Source organism: Vigna unguiculata, chromosome 4, assembly GCF_037176805.1.
Source record: "Vigna unguiculata cultivar grain cowpea cultivar isolate G323 ecotype 2 chromosome 4, ASM3717680v1, whole genome shotgun sequence".
In the NCBI taxonomy this organism is placed as follows: domain Eukaryota; kingdom Viridiplantae; phylum Streptophyta; class Magnoliopsida; order Fabales; family Fabaceae; genus Vigna; species Vigna unguiculata.
In genome coordinates this window covers 5,941,130-5,961,908 of record NC_140795.1, presented here as the reverse complement: position 1 = coordinate 5,961,908, position 20,779 = coordinate 5,941,130, and the positions used below count along the sequence as shown (strand labels likewise).

Below are 20,779 nucleotides of genomic sequence, written 5' to 3'. Positions count from 1 at the left end.
GTAAATAACTAAAAAATTACAATTGTTCATACATGTAAATAAAAGGATATGAGTATAATGAAGTGATTTTCTTAGTATCTTCTTTTCTTATATTATAATAAAAGGAACAACTCGGTACTCAAGAATATTATATAGCAATCAAAAAAATATAAATAAACCTAAGAAAAAGAAATGTTTACAAAAATATAAATAAACCCAAAGGAAAATAAATACATACCTAATTTTGTTTTTTTGGTTTTTTAATTGGACAGTTAAAGAAGATAGATTAATTTGAAATATTTTCGTAAATAAAGGAAAAAAGAAATCCTTATTCTTTGAATTAGGTTGATACTAGATTCTCTAATCCACGACTTACGTGAACTATTAAGTAATCAGACAAATTGGTAATTCAAGAAAAAAAAATGACTTGGATGTATAAATGACTAAAATATTACAATTGTGCATAGATGTGCCAATAGAAGGATGACTATTGAGGTAATTTTCTTAATATTTGTTTTATATTATAATATATTATAATGTACTTAGAGATGTACAATAAGTCTTATAAGTTATTTTGCTTTTTATTGTCCATGAATATTAAATTACATTTGTCTAAATTTATACCATCTTTAACTTATTTCAAGTCTTATAACTTATTTTGCTTCTTATTGTGGATGAATATTAAACTACATTTGTCTCCCAAAATTCATACCATCTTTACCTATTTCAAAATAGTTATTTCATGTGTTTTTTTTATCTAATGCTTTAGATAGTTAATTAATTTAATTATGAGTATATGATCATATATAACTGAGTAAAATCATAGAGTGAATGCTCTGGATTAAGAGCATAATTAATTTTATATTTGTCCCAAGTTAATCAAAACCCTTCCAAAAGGTTGGTTTGAGGAAAAAATATCATGAAACTACATCGTTTTAAGTTCCTTGCATATATATTAAAAGAACCTTCTTTGTTCCTCGCCCCCTCTCTCAAAATCTAAGCCAAACCATGTTCTATTCTCAACCCTTCTCTTTCACTCTCACTCAACATTAAGATCCTTTTCTCTCTCACTTCCCTTTTCTTTCTCCGTGAAAAAGAGAAGAAAATTGAAACTCCGATTTCAATTTCAATTCCATTTTCAATTTCACTTTCGTTTGGATTACTCCGATAGCTCCAATTCATGGCTGCGACAAAACCCCAACGCACTCCACAGGAAGTGGAGGACATTATCATCCGCAAAATCTTCCTCGTTTCCATAACCGAAATCGAGAAGACAAGCGCAACGGATTCAAGAATCGTGTATTTGGAACTAACAGCTGCGGAGATTCTCAGTGAAGGGAAGGAGCTTCGCCTCTCGCGGGATTCAATGGAGAGGGTTTTGATCGACCGTCTCTCCGGAGACTTTTCTTCCACCACCGGAGAAGCCAGTGAGACGCCGTTCCAGTACCTCATCGGATGCTACCACAGGGCGCATGAGGAGGGGAAGAAAATTGCGAACATGAAGGACAAGAGCTTGCGCTCGGAGATGGAGGCGGTGGTGAGGCAGGCTAAGAAGCTCTGTGTCAACTACTGCCGGATTCATTTAGCCAATCCCGAGCTCTTTCCGAGCCGGAACTCGGCTGGTACCGACGCCAAATCGCCGCTACTGCCGTTGATTTTTGCGGAGGTAGGTGGTGGAAGCGTGTTCGGGGGCGGTGGCGGGGCCAAGAGTCCGCCGGGGTTTCTGGAGGAGCTTTTCAGGGACCCGGACTTTGACAGCTTGGACCTGATTCTGAAGGGGTTATATGAGGAGTTGAGAGGGAGCGTGATGAATGTGTCTGCTCTGGGGAATTTTCAGGATTCTCTGAGGGCTTTGTTGTATTTGGTTAGGTTTCCCTTTGGTGCCAAGTCGCTTGTGAATCACGAGTGGTGGATTCCCAAAGGGGTTTATGTGAATGGCCGTGCTATTGAAATGACCAGCATTTTGGGTCCCTTTTTCCATATTAGTGCTCTTCCTGATCAGGCCTTTTTCAAGGGCCAGCCTGATGTTGGGTGAGCTTAAGAGTGTGACTTTAGCTTTTTCGAAATTCACGTGTTGACTGGTTTTATTAGTCTTCTTGCTTTTCTTATTGCATGCATTGATGAGAGCAGCCGAAGAGAGTAACATTCATGTGATTGCTTGGTTTCGTTTTTGAAAATTTGATTAGAGTATACCTGATCAGTTAAGCAAATTTGGTTAGTGTAAATTGGATGTGCTTTTCTATTCTATGTTTTGGTTTAATGGAATAGAAACAATGGTTATGTTGGTCCTTTTCGGTGAATAGTAATGAAGGAAAAAACCCAAGGACGTTCCTCGCTTTGGACCTTGAGAAGTATTACTTCGGCAGTTTCTTTAGTCTTCAAGCTTCTTAATTTTTATATATGTTGAGATGTGATACGGCTTCTACTTTAATGTCTTTAATTTTTAATGTGTTTTTAGCTGATAAGTGGTAATTTCCATACTCCGACAATAAGAAAACATGAAAAATAACACTGGAAAATTCACTTATATTGATTGATAGTTACATTTAATTGCCATTATGGATTACCTTCATTTATCATCCTGTATTTAGCTGCTTCCTTGAATAAAGGACTACAGTATTGCACTGTAACTAATCTCTCCTCCTTTGTCATTCTGAACTACAACAAGCTCTGTTTGTGTTTGGTAAGATAGTCTTGCTTCCATTTTGTCAAACTGCATTGGTTACTAGGAGGTGGCTTCCTTCTTCCTCCCTTCCTTCCTGCTAGTGCATTATAGACATCCATTCATACGTCCTGATTTTTTTTTTTTGTTTTTGCAACTTCGAGCATTCTTAATCCAAGAAAATGGCGGAAGAGTGAAGTGGTAGCACTCTAATCCCTATTTATATAAATAAGGGTGATATACAAATTCAGTACATGAGACTTACATTGAAATTCAATTGGGATTTGTGCCTTGGAGTTGAAACATAGAAGGATATACTTAGTGTAATGTTTAATGAAGAGATATCAAAGGAAAAAAAAGAGATATACACCTGGTCTTCTTTGATTTGGAAAAGGCATCTGATTGAGTGCCAGGAGAGATTTTTTGGAAGTCTTAGACAAGAAAGGAGTTTGTATTGAGTATTAATGAGCAATCAAGGTCATTTATGATGTTGGGGGGTCACTACTAGGCTGATAGGACTAGTGGATTTTCCTATAGACATAGGCTACATCAATTGTAAATTTGATCTCTTTATCATATTCTAGAACTTCCATAATTTTTACATCCTAGTGCCAATGCCTAGATGTGTGCTTTTTGACTGTAGACAATATATGTTGGTTAGAGAATCAGTGAAGAAAATAAATGGGAAGTTAAAGGTGTGAACTGAAGCTTTGGAAGATCATGGATTTTGCTTAAGTGGAAGTAAGATAGAGTATATAAAATGTATGTTTGGTTAGAGACAAAACAACCAGGGGCCACAATGTATATGTTAGCACAAGTCACATGATTAAAGTATCTGGGTTTCATTATGAAGGATGATGGAGACTTAAATGGAAACCTAAATCATAGGAGATTTTAGTGGGTTTAGAAAAGGGGGAGGAGTGCATGTTTTTTGTAATAAAAAAGTAGCACTCAAGTTTTTAGAAAACTTTACCACATTGCCATAAGTGTTGTGATGCTATACGGAACTGAATTTTGGACATTATAAAGCCAACACAAGAATAATCTTAATTGAGTTGAAATGAGAGTGTTGCATAGTGAGTCAGCTTAATAGACAATATGTGAATAGGGATGAATGCCTTTCGCAAAATGTTGAGATAGGACTTATTATATATAGAAAGGGCAGTATTGTCTTGCCATACATGGTTTGGGTTTGGTTGGAGCAGAAATACAGAAGCCTAAGTAAGAAGAGTTAGATTAAGTGGTGGGTAGTACTGTTGTCAGAGACAAGAAGGAGAATATAGGTAAAAGAATTACAATCTAGATCAAGAATTTATATTTTGACGTAATTTATGACTAATCATCATGGCACCGTTTGATTCATGTTGCCAGTTTCACTTGATGGGAAAAGGCTCTGTTGTTTATATGCAACCCTATATTCTTGTTCCACTTCGTGCTTACTGTTTCCCTATTAAAGTCTGTATGTTTACTGCATGAACCCAAGTTCCGAGACTTATTTGAATGGGATACTTAATTCTTTATTATTTAATCAATCTCCTCCCTTTTTAACAATTTTTTTCCCTTTGAAATCCAGGCAGCAGTGTTTTTCTGATGCATCAACTAGGCGACCAGCTGATTTGTTATCTTCATTTTCCACTATCAAAACTGTCATGAACAACTTATATGATGGGCTAGCTGAAGTTATGCTCATCCTTCTTAAAAGTACAGATACTCGTGAAAGAGTACTTGAGTATCTTGCGGAGGTCATCAATATAAATGCATCCAGGGCTCATATACAGGTAACTTTCTTTCTTATCGGCAAGATAGATTGTGTTCAATTGGTTGGTTCTTATTTTGTTTCATTTTTTGTCTGCATTCCTTGTCATTATATTCATGCTAAAGTTTACAATTTTTTAACTTGTACCTGCTCTTTTGTTGCAAGTCCATTTTTTTTCACAATATATGACCGTAATTTAATATTTTTCTTATGGAAAACAGGTTGACCCTATTACTTGTGCAAGTTCAGGCACCTTTGTAAATCTCAGTGCTGTCATGCTTCGTCTATGTGAGCCATTTCTAGATGCAAATTTAACAAAAAGGGATAAAATTGATGCAAAATATGTACATTACTCAAATCGCTTGAAGATAAGGTGAGGGCTTGTCTTGTGGATATTAAAATTCTCACGGAAGTTTTATGTATCAACCTATTGGTAACTTTTGGTCATGGTTCTATTTTAGTGGGTTGACTGCTCTTCATGCATCATCAGAAGAAGTTGCTGAATGGCTTAATAGTAAAAACCCAGCTAAGACTGGGGCAACCAATCAATATAATGATGATCAGAAACGCTTACAACAATCCCAAGAGGCCAGTAGTTCTGGTAGTAATAATGCCGGTGAGCTCTCAAATGAAAATTCTGCACGAGCTGAAAAGACGAAATATTCATTTATTTGCGAATGCTTCTTTATGACCGCAAGAGTGCTCAACTTAGGCCTTTTAAAAGCATTTTCTGACTTCAAACATTTAGTTCAGGTAATCACATGTATGTCTAGTAAAGTTGGAAGGTGTTGGTATTATTTTATGGGGTCTCACTGTTATTGCTACCTTACTGTTCATTTGGTTTGAATGATTTTTTCTAAAGTTATATAGGTATAAACGCCGTAGTCATATTGTATACAGGATATATCTAGGTGTGAAGATGCTCTATCCACACTTAAAGCAATGCAGGAGCGGGCACCTACTCCTCAGGCAGAATTGGATATAAATCGACTTGAGAAAGAAATGGAGTTGTATTCACAGGAAAAATTATGTTATGAAGCTCAGATTTTGAGGGTTGGTCCTTTTTCTTATTGCTTTGAAATTTCTTTCTTGTTATCTATTGTAGCACATGTCCATATATGAAAACAAAATATGTTGCTTCTGTGTTTGTATTGTGGGTCTTTTGGGGGAGGGGGTGTGTATGGGGTTGAGAAAATTAATTACCTTGCTTAGCTTTATTGTTTCTGTAGCAGTAGTAGTTGTAAATCTATTATTATATATAGTATATACAGATCTTAATCTGCTACCAAAGTAATCTTTTTCAATTTTACTATATCTTGTATTGTCTCCACGTGCATAGATCTGTGCTACAGTATAAATAAGACTAAATGTGTACAGTGCTGTTCACTTAAACCTTCGTTTTAAAAGGTTTCTTTAAGATCCTTCTCTCTCCATGTGCTAGTGAGTATCTTTCTAAATGCGAAACACCAATTTTCTCCTTTTCAGTCCTGTCCTTTTTCCTGTAGTTGTTTGGCTATGACTTTTCTTTTCCAGCAGTCTTGTAAAACAGTCGCTTGAATTACTTTCTAGCATATGTATTTACTGAACTCTGTCAGGGACTCTAGGGTTTTCAAATTAGTTACATCTATAACAAGCTGCACATGTTTTTTATGCTCTTTAAGGGAGAGTTTGTAGTATTCTAGAGATCTACTCTTCTGCTAAACGTTGTACTACTGGATGTACTTAGACCTATGCAATTTATATATTTGTATGGTATTGTTTATCTGTTGCTTATCACAAATGAGCTTCTTTTTCTACTTTTTTCTTACAGAAGCGTTTCTTAATTTTCTTTCGTGAAATTTGGAGAGTGGTGGAACTTATGCCCTTTTTATTCCCTAGCTTAGAAACACCTACTTCAACATGGATACAATATGACACATACACAGGGATATAGAAAATTATAAAAGTTATAAGACACAACATAGGTGTGATTTTTTATTTTTTTTTATATATAAAGGCTATCTATTTGAAAACATCTCTATGAATTATGAGATCCCAACTAGGTCGGTGCCCTAAAGCTCAACAGTCACTTGCTGTCAAGAGGGTATAACATAGGTGTAAATACAATATATAACGTTAACATAAATTACAAATTGTAAATCAGAAGATAAAATTCATGTTTTAAAATGATCATGAATCTTATAAACACATTACAATTCTAAAATTTATCCAGTTATTATTGTTTTCCTATCAGTATTAGTTAAAAAAAGAAAAAAATTATAAAGATGCAACCAAAGTTTTTGGAAGTGTCCATTTAGTGACCGACATTTGATACGCTTAACTTGATGATTACATTCTACAGATTATGTTATTCTAAATTTTAAATGTTCACTTGTATTTGATACTTGATTTGTCAAACATAAGCTGTAGACAAGTTCTTGTTACTTTTAAGTGTTCTTTCTGACTTGCAAGTTGGAATTTAAATATTCCGATTTTTAATTATTTGCTTCACATTTTTTCTTAGGATAACACACTTATTCAAAATGCACTGTCCTTCTACCGCTTGATGATTGTTTGGTTGGTTGGCTTGGTGGGTGGTTTCAAGATGCCTCTACCACCAACTTGCCCTATGGAATTTGCTACCATGCCTGAACATTTTGTGGAAGATGCCATGGAACTTCTAATATTTGCTTCCCGGATTCCAAAGGCCTTAGATGGAGTTGTGCTGGTAGACTTCACCTCACAAGTGATTTTCTTGGATTAATTCTTTCTCCCAAATTCTTCTTATGCAAGATAATGAGAATATTTATTGTTCTGCAGGATGAATTTATGAATTTTATAATTATGTTCATGGCCAGCCCTGAATTTATTAAAAACCCTTACCTGAGAGCAAAGATGGTTGAAGTTCTGAACTGCTGGATGCCTCGTAGGAGGTAACTAGTGTCTTTCTTTTTGTGTAAAACTGGAAAATTTGCTTATCATCATCATTATATTGTGAAAATTTGTTTAGTCTTTAAGCTATAATTGAGTACATTTGTTCTTCCTGTGCTATTCCCTTTCTATCCCCTTTCTACAGTGGCTCATCTGCAACAGCCACTCTATTTGAAGGCCATCAACTCTCTCTTGAGTATCTTGTGAGGAATCTTCTTAAACTTTATGTTGACATTGAGTTCACTGGTTCTCACACACAGGTTAGTCTGCATTTTAAGACTGTTGGTCGCATGGCCAACCTATTTTTCCCCCTAATGCTTTCAATTTCTAGATTAAGTTAAAGAGAATAAAGTCAAGTTGTTTGGAAATCTCACCTCTCTTCTTGATTGTGTTGAAACTCAAGCTTGATTGTAAAAATGGGGACTATGTTAGTGTTTCTGTTTTTACTTTGTGATGACTTAAGATTGATAAATAATTATATTTCATTGAAATCCTATGCATGTGATTGATTAGCCAGTGAGAGAAACTTCTGAGTTGTATTTCAAACTGCACCAATTTTTCATATGATTAATATTATGTCCCTGCTAATATTTTCTATATTATTGATATATTGATATCTAATATGTGTTAAATATCATGGATTTCAGTATTTAATCATTATCCTTTTGGGGTTGTTTAATGCAAGTTCGTGCTGATTATTATAATTGTCACTTGTCCATTACAGTTCTATGACAAGTTTAACATCCGCCACAATATTGCGGAACTCCTCGAATACCTGTGGCAAGTCCCTAGTCATCGAAATGCTTGGAGACAGGTAATGAATGAAAGATACTTGAATATTTTTATGTCTCACACCATGCTCAACTTATCTAGTTTGTTCTGTATCTAATATTCTTCCAGATTGCTAAGGAGGAGGAAAAGGGTGTCTATCTGAATTTCTTGAACTTTCTGGTCAATGATAGTATTTATCTTCTTGATGAAAGTTTGAAAAAAATTCTTGAGCTAAAAGAATTGGAGGCTGAGATGTCAAATACGGTTGAGTGGGAGCAAAGACCAGTTCAAGAGAGGCAGGAGAGGACCCGGTTATTCCATTCTCAAGAAAATGTCTGTTGACTTTTTGTTTAAATATATAAATTTTGTATTCCTTATTTATCTAACCATTTTAATGCTGGATACTTTTATAGATTATTCGAATAGATATGAAGTTGGCAAACGAAGATGTCAGCATGCTTGCATTTACTTCAGAACAGATTACTGCTCCGTTCCTACTTCCTGAGATGGTATTTTTTCTCTTTTTCAAACCATGGCTGGTTATGAGTCTCATCATGTCATAAAATAGTTTGTGGCCTAACTGTGATGTCCCTTTAAAATTTCTACTTGCAAATTTAATCTTATTTTCCCACCTTTTTGAAGGTTGAAAGAGTAGCTAGCATGCTCAATTACTTCCTGCTGCAATTGGTTGGTCCGCAAAGAAAATCACTCAGTCTGAAGGATCCTGAGAAATATGAATTTCGTCCAAAGCATTTACTAAAACAGGTTGGCATCAATTATATTTCAAAATCATTTGAATGAGTTTTTTAGTGGTGAGTAATTATGACAGGAAGGATGCTATGCTATCCTTTGTAATCTGTAAGACTTACTCTAGCATTCTTTCAGTAGGATGGATTCTAAAAGTGTTATATTTACATCTTCATTACACTGAGAAATTTGAAGAACTTCAATTTTGGACCACCAATGATACAGTTTTGACTTTTGTGCTGGTGATGTGAAAAGCCCGCTTAAAATGACTTGGAGATATAAAATCATTCTCTTCCCTTATCCACAGCTTAAGTTTTTGTGGAGATTTGGTTCTTCGTACTGTAATTTCAATATTCCAGTGGTTAGTAGTTCTCTTAAGATGCATAGCAGCTTAAGCTTGGCGTCCAATAGTCCCATTCTTCATAACTCAACAATCATTTTGGTTCTCTAAGGATGGAAGTGTTATTCTTTGGTCCTTCAACAATTAATACATTAAATTAATTCTTCATTGTCAATTTTGAAAGCAAATTGCTCTTTAAACTTTATTTGATGTCAAATAATGGACATTTGACAGTGACAAATATATTGGTACTAAACTTGATTTTTCAAAGCAAACTACTAACTCCAGTGTATATTTATTTGCAGATTGTGCACATATACGTTCATCTGGCTAGAGGCGACACGAATTCCATCTTCCCATCTGTCATCTCAAGGGATGGTCGATCATACAATGATCAGGCAAGTTTGTGGGACTTTTGATATATTGCATATTTTATCAAGATTTTCTTTTTTTGTCTGTGTATTCCCATTCCCATAAGCTAATTTAAACGGACTGGTATTTCGCTGCAGTTGTTTAGTGCTGCAGCCGATGTCCTGCACAGAATAGGTGAGGACGGAAGAATAATACAGGAATTTATTCAACTTGGTGCTAAAGCTAAAGTTGCTGCTTCGGAGGCCATGGATGCTGAAGCTACTCTAGGAGAAATACCGGAGGAATTCCTTGATCCAATTCAAGTGGGTTTTCAACTTCTTTCTGTCTGTTAAACATGTTTTTTTTTCCTTTTTTTTTCTGACACATCATACATGTTGTGCATTGCAGTACACTTTGATGAAGGATCCAGTAATTTTGCCTTCTTCAAGGACCACGGTTGATCGTCCTGTCATTCAGAGGCATCTTCTTAGTGACAGTGTAAGTGTTTGTTGATGTTGAGATAGAGAAAGTGGTTCCTCCATTGGTTTATGGTTTTCCGTTTGATTGTTTTTGCAGACTGACCCATTCAATCGATCTCATCTTACTGCGGATATGTTGATTCCCAATGTTGAGCTAAAAGCAAGAATTGAGGAGTTTGTGAGGTCTCAAGAAATGAAAAAACATGAAGGGCTAAGCCTACAGCGTAACAAGGACACAATTCAGACTACAAATGGGGAAATGTTGATTGATTAGGAAAATATCTCCAATCAATATGGATTTGTGCCTTGCACAATAAAGTTAACTGTTGAACTTTAATTTCATCGTATTCAATCTTTTTTGGAAAATATGAAGCTGCTATTAGAATTTGAAGCTGTAAAGATATTTGGAAGGGTTAATGTAAAGTAGTCATCCAATTGAATACCACTATATATATCTATAGCTTATTCTATACTTACACGGAGGTAGAAAGTAAGATATTCTCAAACCTTCCAAAATTTTTAGTTTTATTAAATTTAGTCTCAAACTATAAAAGTGTTATTTTAAGAGAAAATCAAGTTGCTGTCATTTCAATTCTTAATGTTACAAATTGACATTCATTCATTGTGGAAATCATAATTATAAAGACTACTCAAAACACAAACGGTATCGCAGGTTCACATTTTTTAAATATTTATTATGACATGAATACGTTTATTTAAAAAATAAAATTATTAAATAATATTTAATAGAAAATAATTTTCTTAAACTAATTATTTGTGACATCCAAATTTAATAAAATAATTCTAATAAATAAAACATTACATAATTCTAATATAAAATAGAGCCATATAATAAAGTATATAGGAATTAATTTGTTACCGTTATTCAAATACCAAAGAAAAAACAAATATTGAAAGGAAAATCAAAGGTATAACACAATGTGTAACTAAACATCTAAACTAGACAGCAACATCACCATCATCTGAGTAATATATCATAAAATTACGTCTAGCTCATACCATATACATGTTCTCACACCAGATCTAGATGTTATCTCAAAGCATTATCATCTCATGTCATTCATGTGAAATATTGTCCTACATACCACATTACTCATGAACCTCATCATACATTATTCATGCAACCAAATCATGTGAAATATTGTCCTTCATACATATAAACAACCAAATCAGAGAAGAGAGCAAACAACAAAACATATTCATGCATCTCATCTGTCTCGCTTGAGCGACAAAAGCCTCTCGCTTAAGCTAGACATTCATTCTCGCTTAGGCGAGAGCTCGATCAGTGGCTCAGTGAGCTTTCTGCAAATTCTCGCTTAAACGGAACCTTATCTCCTGAGCAAGAATGTTCTTCGCTCAAAATTGAAGCTCCTCGCCTGAGTGATAACTCGAGCAAAGGCATAAGTGAGTTTCTGCTACTCTCGCTTAGGCGAGAGCTGCTCGTTTGGGTGAGATTGACAAGTTTCTCATTGCTCACACATGCAACCCAGAAATTTTAGTTCAAACAAACATGCAATCAATTCCATATCACACAAACACCAATCCAGTACATTCCAACACACAATCTCAAGAAAAAAATAGAAAATCATTTTAAAAGTCTGAGTTCTAGCTTCCCTTACCTTAGACAGAGATTAACTCAGCAAAACAAGCTTCAACAGTATAGCACCACAACACCACTACCATTTAAGGAGGTTTCTCACTGTTCACACATGCAACCAGAAATTTTAGTTCAAACAAACATGCAATCAATTCCTTATCACACAAACACCAATCTAGTACATTCCAACACACAATCTCAAGAAAAAACCAAGAAAATCATTTTAAAAGTCTTTGAGTTCTAGCTTCCCTTACCTTAGACAGAGATTAACTCAGCAAAACAAGCTTCAACAGTATAGCACCACAACACCACTACCATTTAAGGAGGTTTCTCACTGCTCACACATGCAACCCAGAAATTTTAGTTCAAACAAACATGCAATCAATTCCATATCACATAAACACTGATCCAATACATTCCAACACACAATCTCAAGCAAAAACCAAGAAAATCATTTTAAAAGTTTGAGTTCTAGCTTCCCTTACCTTAGAGAGAGATTAACTCAGCAATAAAAGCTTCAACAGTAGAATAACACAACACCACTACCATTTAAGGAGGTTTCTCACTGCTCACACATGCAACCCAGAAATTTTAGTTCAAACAAACATGCAATCAATTCCATATCACATAAACACCAATCCAATACATTCCAACACACAATCTCAAGCAAAAATCAAGAAAATCATTTTAAAAGTCTGAGTTCTAGCTTCCCTTACCTTAGACAGAGATTAACTCAGCAAAAAAGCTTCAACAGTAGAACAACACAACACCACTACCATTTAAGGAGCTGACAACCAAGAACAAGAAAGAAACTGTTAGGCCATGACCACAAACAAAATCAGATCAAAACTTCAGAACACAAACGAAACAGAAAAGAGATGGAGGTTTTGTTTAGCTTACATGGAGGAAGAGAACGTAGTTCAAGTCCTAACAGAACTTCTGTTTCAAAAAAGGGGAGAAAAAAGTGTGAACTATTTTGACCTCAGGAGATAAGATGAAAGGCAGAAAGGTTTTCTAAGGAAACTAGTGACTAGCCTTGGGTCCTTTTTGTCATCTGACCCAAAAGTTTAAAACATAAGAAAATGGGCTTTACATTATTAACATTATTAAGTGTAGAGAGAAAAATTGATGAAACTGCGTTCTCTATTTAGAAGCCTCGAGGAAGTTGAGTAAAATATATTACTCTAATTTCTATGATTCTTTCTTTTTTCCCGAGAACCTTAATTTATTTGTATGGATCGAATGATAACTTTAATATATATATATATATATATATATATATATATATATATATATATATATATATATATATATATATATATATATATAAAAGGTACTCCGAAAAAAGTCGTTATTTCAACTTTGATTATTTCACTCTCTTTTTTTTGTTATATTGTTCGTTATTTAGAAAACGAAAAATGTTAGCCTAATTTTCAACTTTGATTCTTTCACTATCTTTTTTTAATTTTTTTTTATATTGTTCGTCATTTGGAAAACGAAAAATGTTCAAACTTCATAAAGTAAATTAAACTGGTCAGATCCGGAGAAAACAAAAAACACATACCAGGTTTTAATTAATTTAGAATTGTAAGAAAAGAAATTGAGTTTATAATATTCCTGTGCATGTGTTCAATATTACTATGATCTTTGATTATTAGTTTTTAATTAATAACTATAAGTATAAATATCTTTGATTCCCTGTACCAAACACAGCTTGAAGCAAAATACCAAGAAAACCCTGCATGAACTGCGAAGTGCAAAAAATAACACAGAAACACCATCACAATTTTCAACCTTGACGTGATCACGGTCACAGATGAAAAATTCTAGCTCACTGGAAACAATTTTCGCAATGTACATATAGGTTTAATTTCTTTCGCAGCCAAATTTCGTCTCTGTGAGCAACAACAGATAACAATTTCTTTCAGTCTTAATTTGATCGGTTTTTGAAAAATTGAAGAAATTTGACCTGGTAGTAAGCGCTCAATCCAACAAACTCTTCATTTCTAAGTAAATTAACCCCCAAAATATAACTGTAGTATGCTACAAAATATATAGACAAATAAAAAAAAGAAGGTTCTCTAATTTCTTTATCATAAGTTGTGCATTGAGAGCAATGAAAGATGAAGTGCAGAGTGTCATGTAGAAAGGGAAGTTTTTGATACGACATGAAAAGAGATTCCATTTTGTTGAAGCCTTTCTTGGAGATCAGTTGCACCAAATACAATCCCAGGAGTGTAAACTCCTCCCTTTGGTAGATTCTTTCTTTGGGTGTGAAGAATAAGAGCACACTGAACCAGAATTATAGGAGTGGTCACATAACCCATTTCAGGTCCCATTACTCTTGTAATAATTTCCATGTCAGCTTTCTTCTGTCCCTCTCCCTCATTGCTGAAACCATGTCCTACAAACCACATCTTAAATGAAGCACTAGCAATCTCCTCTTCAGAAGGTCCATTCTTGCTGAACCCTCCAAAGGTGAAGATTGAAGGATATTTCAACAGAAGCCATCTTCCTAAAGAGAATCTTCCCAAAACACCAATGAATATTCCAATCATAATGAATCCGAACATGTGCAACAAAGATTTTGAGCCCAGTTTCACACCGAAATGAGCTGGCTTCACCGATGACCAGAAGGTTTTCCTTTTCTCAACCATCTCTTCACTCTCATCCAACCCAGGAAGTCCATCAGGGGATTCAGTTAGAGTTGAAAGAGTTCTTCCAACAAGAGTTGCATCTGCTGAAGGTAGTGTTACACCCCACAGGCCAATTTTCTTCTGGTGTTCTATTATTTCTCCCTTAGGAGGTGGCCCAGGAATCTGCAACCATGCATCATGGGTAAGAAAAGTTGGCAAATTACAGACGATAATGTTAGCATAGACCCATGTTTTAGGTTCATTTACTTGTGACTTTTAGGGTTAACTTTGTATGTGTATATATCACATTTCTTGTAACATTTTATACAGAATCAATAATACACAATTCCTTTTTTTTATATATTTATTTGTTTTCTAGATGGTATAGAGTCTGGTTTTAAGATTGGGCAGCTAGTTTTAAGATTATAAACGCGATTTGAAGGGTATATATCCTAGAAGATATACTCTAGGATTAGTGTTCTATGTCAAAAACAATACAAAGTTCCATAAACATGATTACATTAAGTTAATCACACTTTAGATGATGATAGATAATTGATTTTTTAAAAGAAATTAATATATTTTAACAATCAACAACCAGCACAAGTAATTCAATGATGATAATAACATGATGCCCAGTGAAAGAGATTGTGTGAGGAATGAAGACCAGATATCTCAAACATCTCGAGGGTTCCCAAAACTGTTGTATATTGCTGGTTGCAGGTAAACATTGTTGTTTGAGTTCTGCGAACTCTGATTAGTGTCTTTTTAGCTCTATGAAGTGTAGAAATTAAAAAAACAAAAAAAACTTTCCAATCATATCAAAATTCGTGATTAGGTGATATGAATTAGTGAGTTCAATAATTGTCAGTGTAAGAGTTTACACCGTCAAGCAAGGGTAACTCTTATTCCATGAGCTTTGATTAATGGTTTATTTTTAGACAAGTTTCTCCATAAGCTAAAATTAAATTACACAAGTTAAAAGTACGAAAATAGAAACTTCTACAAGAGATCTTTTACATTAAGCATAACCCAATTTAACTTGTGGAGAAACTCATTTTACTTTCTCTCTCCTATAAGGTGCTTATGAAAAAATTTGTCCAAACAGACAAAAATTCTAGAACTCAACAAACATGTATGATTGTTAGTGACAGAGATCACACTGGTACATGAGTTATTCATTTTTTTTTATTTTCAACAGGTAAAACTAATCTAACACTATATTCCTACTCCAAAACCCAACAAACAAGAATGAAAAACACAAAATCGAATTAAATTCAAGTGAACCTCAACTCTCTCTTCAAGATTGGGTCATCAGGTATCATCATAACACTGAAGAACTCAACTTCTAAGACTCAAAAAATCTTGTCACATAATACATACGAAAACTTGTGATTGGAAGACAGTGTAAAAGGGAAATCTCTACATGAATTATTTATTCTCTGTAATCTAGTTCAATCCTCCTCTTCCTCTTCCACCATGGAATTCAATTCTTCTGCAGGTATGATTTTCACTGAACAAATCTCAGATGCTAAAACTAATCTAATGGTCTATTGCTACTCAGAATCCCATCAAACAAGAAAAAAAGAATGCACATGAAATTGAATAAAGTTCAAGTGAAACAAACCTCTCCAATCAAAATTTGTGCTCACAATTCTATCACTTTATATCATATCATACCTTAGGTTTTACTCTGTTGACTCTACTTTGTTCAATCTCATTCAAATCCTTAACAGCCATAACCGCAGACTCAAACGTTCCAAAATTCCCAACGATCCTCCTCTCCGACTCCAAGCTCAGGTACGCCTCCACCCTGTTGGGCCGGGCCGGGCCCACCCACTGCCTAGAATGGAACAAAAACCCCATCTCCGCCGGCACCGAGTCAAACCCACAAGCCGAAACCACCAAAGCTCCGTTCTTTACAGCCTGCGCGTGGTGTTCACGCTCCATTCGCTCCATGAACTCGGTCTCGCCGGTGATGTCGAGGTAGTCGCAGCCGGCGGCTACACACGCGGCGACGACGGGCGCCCCGTGGCGGCGGAAGGGGCCGACGCAGTTGAGGAGGATGCGCGCGCGGTCGCAAAGCGCCCGGAGGGAGGCGGCGTCGGCGGTGTCGGCGGCGAGGATGGGGATGGGAGGTGGCGGATTGGGCCTGGCGGCCCAGTTGAGAGTTTGGGCCAATTTGGAGGTGTCGCGGCCTGCTATGGCGATGGAGTTGAAATTGGTGAGGAATTTTAGGGCTTCTTTGAGAACATGCTTGCCGGTGAAACCAGAGGCTCCGAGGATTACGATGTCGAACTCTGAGGTTGGTGTTGTCACTGCCATGTCTTTTTCTTTCTCACTTTTCACTTCTTCACTTCTTCACATTAACACATGAACAACAAACACACACTTCATGCATGTAATTTCCGAAGATTCATAATTGAAGTGATTTTTTTGGGAATGAATTAAAGTATTCTTTTTAAGATTGGGTTTTGTTTCTTTAATTCACCTGTTTCGTACAATTGAATATGAAAATGATTAATTATCATATCTAAATATGTGATTTTCATTCAACCGTCAGTTTCCAAGACTCGAATCTTTCACCGACTTTCTTTCTCTTTTTAAGATGTACGGTTAATAATCTTAATTTTTTAAAAATCAATAAGATAATTTTGTTTAATGTTTAGTACATTTAATCTGATTCTAAGAGACACATGTAAAGTAATCAATTGATCATAAGAACTAAGACTGCAGTATCACTTATTACTAATTACATTATTACTAGTCATTTACTAAACATCTTAAAAACATACATACATATATATATATATATATATATATATATATATATATATATATATATATATATATATATATATTTATACTTTTCCAGAAATAAATTTTTCAAAATAAAAATTTTCATCTCTTAAAGAAAAATTACTCTTCGATCTATCATATAATTAAGTTTCTAACAGAAGTATTATCTACTCATGCATAATAAAATATCATTATCCTTAAGATTATTACAATTAAAAATAATAAAAAACGATAAGTTAATATATCTTTTACAAGTAAAAAAATACATTTTCAAAGTCAAATACTCATAATTACACATTTTCACATTACATTCATCAGTTAATTAATATAATTCAATCAAAACATTAATCATAATTAGCATTAACTCTATTTCTAAAATACTAATACTTTCAATTAGACTCACATCTTTTATATATATATATATATATATATATATATATATATATATATATATATATATATATATATATATATATATATATTCACAAAGAATTGCATTATAAAAATTAAATTATCTTTATATGATATGATATATTATTTACAATATAATATAATTCTTTTTCATACCACATTTTAGATCATAAAAGATCTTATATATTCACTCACAAAGAGTTGCATTCCAAAAATTAAGTTATCTTTATATGATATAATATATTATTTACAATATAATACAATTATTTTTCATACCACACTTTAGATTATAGAGATCTTATATATCCACTCACAAAGAGTTGCATTCAAAAAATTAAGTTATATTTATATGATATGATATATTATTTACAATATAATACAATTCTTTTTCATACCACACTTTAGATCGTAGAGATCTTCACAGAGTGTAAGTCCAATATAGTCAAAATAATTTTATAAAGAATTTTTATTCAATACACATCCTATCCATACATAATTGAACAAGCTAAATACATTTGTGCCAGGATGTTAGGACATACCCGTACCTTATCCGCTGCATAAATATTTGTCACGCACACATTTTTTATATCTGTGCAGATATTCGTTATGTGGGTACCTACATATTTTTTTAATATAAATTAAACTATATGTACTAAAATTGTCATCATAAAAAATATAAATTATTGTTATCATAAAGTACCATTACAAGAAAATTCTTAAATAATACTAATTTTAGTTATCAAAAATATGTTAGAGACCAATTTTCTAATTGAAGAACAATATAGAGACCAATTAGTTTGGTAGCCAAAACCTGGTTGCTAATGTTAGTGATCAATTTAGAAACCACTTATTTTGGTAGCCAAAATCTTGGTAGTTAATGTTAATGACCAATTTATAAACCAATTCATAATAAAAACTATTCTAATTATCAATTTAGAAACCAATTATAATTTTTTGAAATTATTTTAGTTGTTAATAATTTTTAGTTTTTAAATTAGTATCTAAATTGGTCATTATATACTGACCAATTTTTTTTTGTTACTAAAATTGGTCATTATTAAAAAAATTTCTTATAGTGTATTACGACTTTATAAATTAAACATTTCATTGATAAGTATCGATGAAGTATCTTAACGTATCGGATACGGATACAAATACGTGTCAAACACAGATACATGACCTAAGTTGAAGTGTCGGTGCATCATAGGTTACGATACTTTTTAATTAAATGAAAAATAAATATTTTATTTTAAATTATTGACATTATTTTATTTTATTTTTTTACTTTGAATATATTTACACTAAAAGGATATATTTTATAGTAAAATAACCCTAGAGATAAAAAATACAAACCACCTCTTAAAACACCTTATCAAAAGATTTAAGAAAGATAATAAAAAGCACTCAATCACCTTCATTAACACACCACAAATTGGTTAGAGCCGTCAAAGTGGGTCAGAACCTGTGGGCCAACCCGACTCACCATGGGTTTGGGCCGAGTTGGGTTAAATTTTTTTACAAATGTCAGTACGGTCAATTTTTGACTTGGCCCACCAAGAACTCAGTCACCCGGGTTGAGGTGCCTACCTAGAAAAAAAAAGGGTTGAAGACACATCTATTAAGGAAAAGAATGGAGCATAACACAACATGCCAACTCATGAATATTGTTATCGTAACAGAATATTGTTACGTCCAGCTAAATTGTTCACTGAGGGAGTGTAATCTCACTAATATAAATTACCACACAACATTGACTTCCTTTAGTAGTAGTTAGACACGTTGACACAATGATCCCTCCTAGCCCTAACCCTTTCTATTTTTCTTCCCCATACTCAAATAGGATCCCACTGCAATCACTTTTGAAGCTTTATTATCCCATGGTGAACCTAGAAACACCGACGACCCCTCGAAAAAATAAGGGTTGAAGTGTCTCTGCGAAAAAAAAAATGAGGGTTAAGGTGCCTCCCCGCAAAAAGTATTAGGGTTGAAGTGTCTTTCCGAAAAAAACAAAAATTAAATTTGAGGTGTCTTAAAAAAAGGTTTAGGTGTTTCCCCGCAAAAAAGGTAGGGGTTGAGTTGTCTTTTCTAACAAGAATAATGGTTGAGATGTCTCCCAACAAAAAAGTAAGGCTTAAGATGTCTTCCTGCAAAAAAATAAAGATTAAGATGTCTCCCTTCAAAAAATTAAGGGTCGAGGTGTCTCCTCGATGTTGAGGTATCTCCTCGAAAAAAAAAAAAACTAAGGGTTAAGGTGTTTCCCCGTAAAAAAGATAAGGGTTGAGGTGTCTCCCCTAAAAAAATAAGGGTTGAGATGTATCGTCACATAAAAAATAAGGGTTGAGGTGTCTCCCAAAAAAAAAAGGTTAAGGTGTCTCCCTGCCGAAAGATAGGGGTTGAGATGTCTCCCCCCAACAAATAAGTATTGAGGTATCTCCCAGGAAAAAAAATAAAGGTTAAGTTGTCTCTCCTAACAAAAATAGCAGTTAAGGCGTCTCCCTTAAAAAAAATAAGGGTTGAAATGTATCCCCTAAAAAAATTAATAAGGGTTGAGGTGTGGTCTCCCTATTAGGTTTGGTAACTAGGGGAGTTCATGCATTCTCACAACAATCCAAATTAAGTTGTTGATTCAGGTAGCTTTAGACTTCCCTATGATTTCGCTATTTGAATCGAGCTTATGTTTTCGACAAAAGTGACATATATGCAATAAGTATCTTTTGTTGACGAGAGAAGATCAAAAATAGATTTTTCCAAGGGAAGCGCGGATAGCTTAAAGCTTTCCATAAATATGCTATTATAAGGAAGACATATGACCATTCATACAAAAAAGGAGAGGAGCCAAATATGATAGCGTCTTCATGTCAAAGTCTATCAAACAAGTGAAACACCCACACATCTTCACGTTGATTACTGGTTACAAGATCCTACGAGTTAAAATTGGTAAAATAGTTTCATAATTGGAGTCACCAGAATTGTGGTTGGCTGAATTCAATTGAAGTGTCTCTAAAATATATAAGCATAAGGTAGAAAAGGGGGTGATTAAGGTAATACCCATGTAAGTCTTTAAGTCAAGTGGTTGAAACTCATAGTCAATGAGGTCAGAGGTATTGATGACTGTGCCTAATAGCAATAAATGGTCACAAAACTTTTGTTCTTCTTTGTCTAGTTCGATTAGGGCACAAGCTTACTGAGCATGGGGAGACTAGGTCCAATATAAAGGAAAACTCTCCAAAAGGTCAGGGTTTGTGGTGGAGGCGTGGATTTTCATAAATTTACTTTTAAAATGCTTATAAGAATAGGCAAAAAGGCCAATAAGGGGACGA

General features: G+C 34.2%; 2 protein-coding genes and 1 long non-coding RNA gene across 4 annotated transcripts; 1 reads left to right on the top strand and 2 right to left on the bottom strand.

Annotated features, from left to right (window-relative positions):
- The first annotated feature begins 947 nt into the window (after positions 1-947).
- On the top strand, positions 948-10,443 carry LOC114181516 (U-box domain-containing protein). The gene is made up of 16 exons (XM_028067988.2): positions 948-2,010; positions 4,215-4,419; positions 4,619-4,770; positions 4,859-5,150; positions 5,298-5,450; positions 6,901-7,104; positions 7,197-7,309; positions 7,453-7,567; positions 8,032-8,121; positions 8,208-8,411; positions 8,492-8,587; positions 8,721-8,843; positions 9,471-9,563; positions 9,675-9,839; positions 9,925-10,014; positions 10,093-10,443. Exons 1-16 carry the CDS (start codon positions 1,160-1,162, stop codon positions 10,267-10,269), a joined length of 3,123 nt encoding a protein of 1,040 aa, XP_027923789.1. The 5' UTR covers positions 948-1,159; the 3' UTR covers positions 10,270-10,443.
- On the bottom strand, positions 9,569-12,725 carry LOC114180234 (uncharacterized). 2 transcript variants are annotated; one of them, XR_003603646.2, is made up of 5 exons: positions 12,514-12,725; positions 12,330-12,400; positions 12,099-12,178; positions 11,868-11,947; positions 9,569-11,715 (listed from the first exon to the last, which is right to left on the bottom strand). It is a non-coding gene; the product is annotated as an uncharacterized LOC114180234 (long non-coding RNA). The 2 variants fall into 2 exon arrangements; XR_014994522.1 differs by lacking the exon at positions 11,868-11,947.
- An 864-nt stretch (positions 12,726-13,589) lies between these two features.
- Positions 13,590-16,740, bottom strand: LOC114182421 (putative mitochondrial saccharopine dehydrogenase-like oxidoreductase At5g39410). The gene is made up of 2 exons (XM_028069289.2): positions 15,930-16,740; positions 13,590-14,432 (listed from the first exon to the last, which is right to left on the bottom strand). Exons 1-2 carry the CDS (start codon positions 16,572-16,574, stop codon positions 13,752-13,754), a joined length of 1,326 nt encoding a protein of 441 aa, XP_027925090.1. The 5' UTR covers positions 16,575-16,740; the 3' UTR covers positions 13,590-13,751.
- Positions 16,741-20,779: the final 4,039 nt, after the last annotated feature.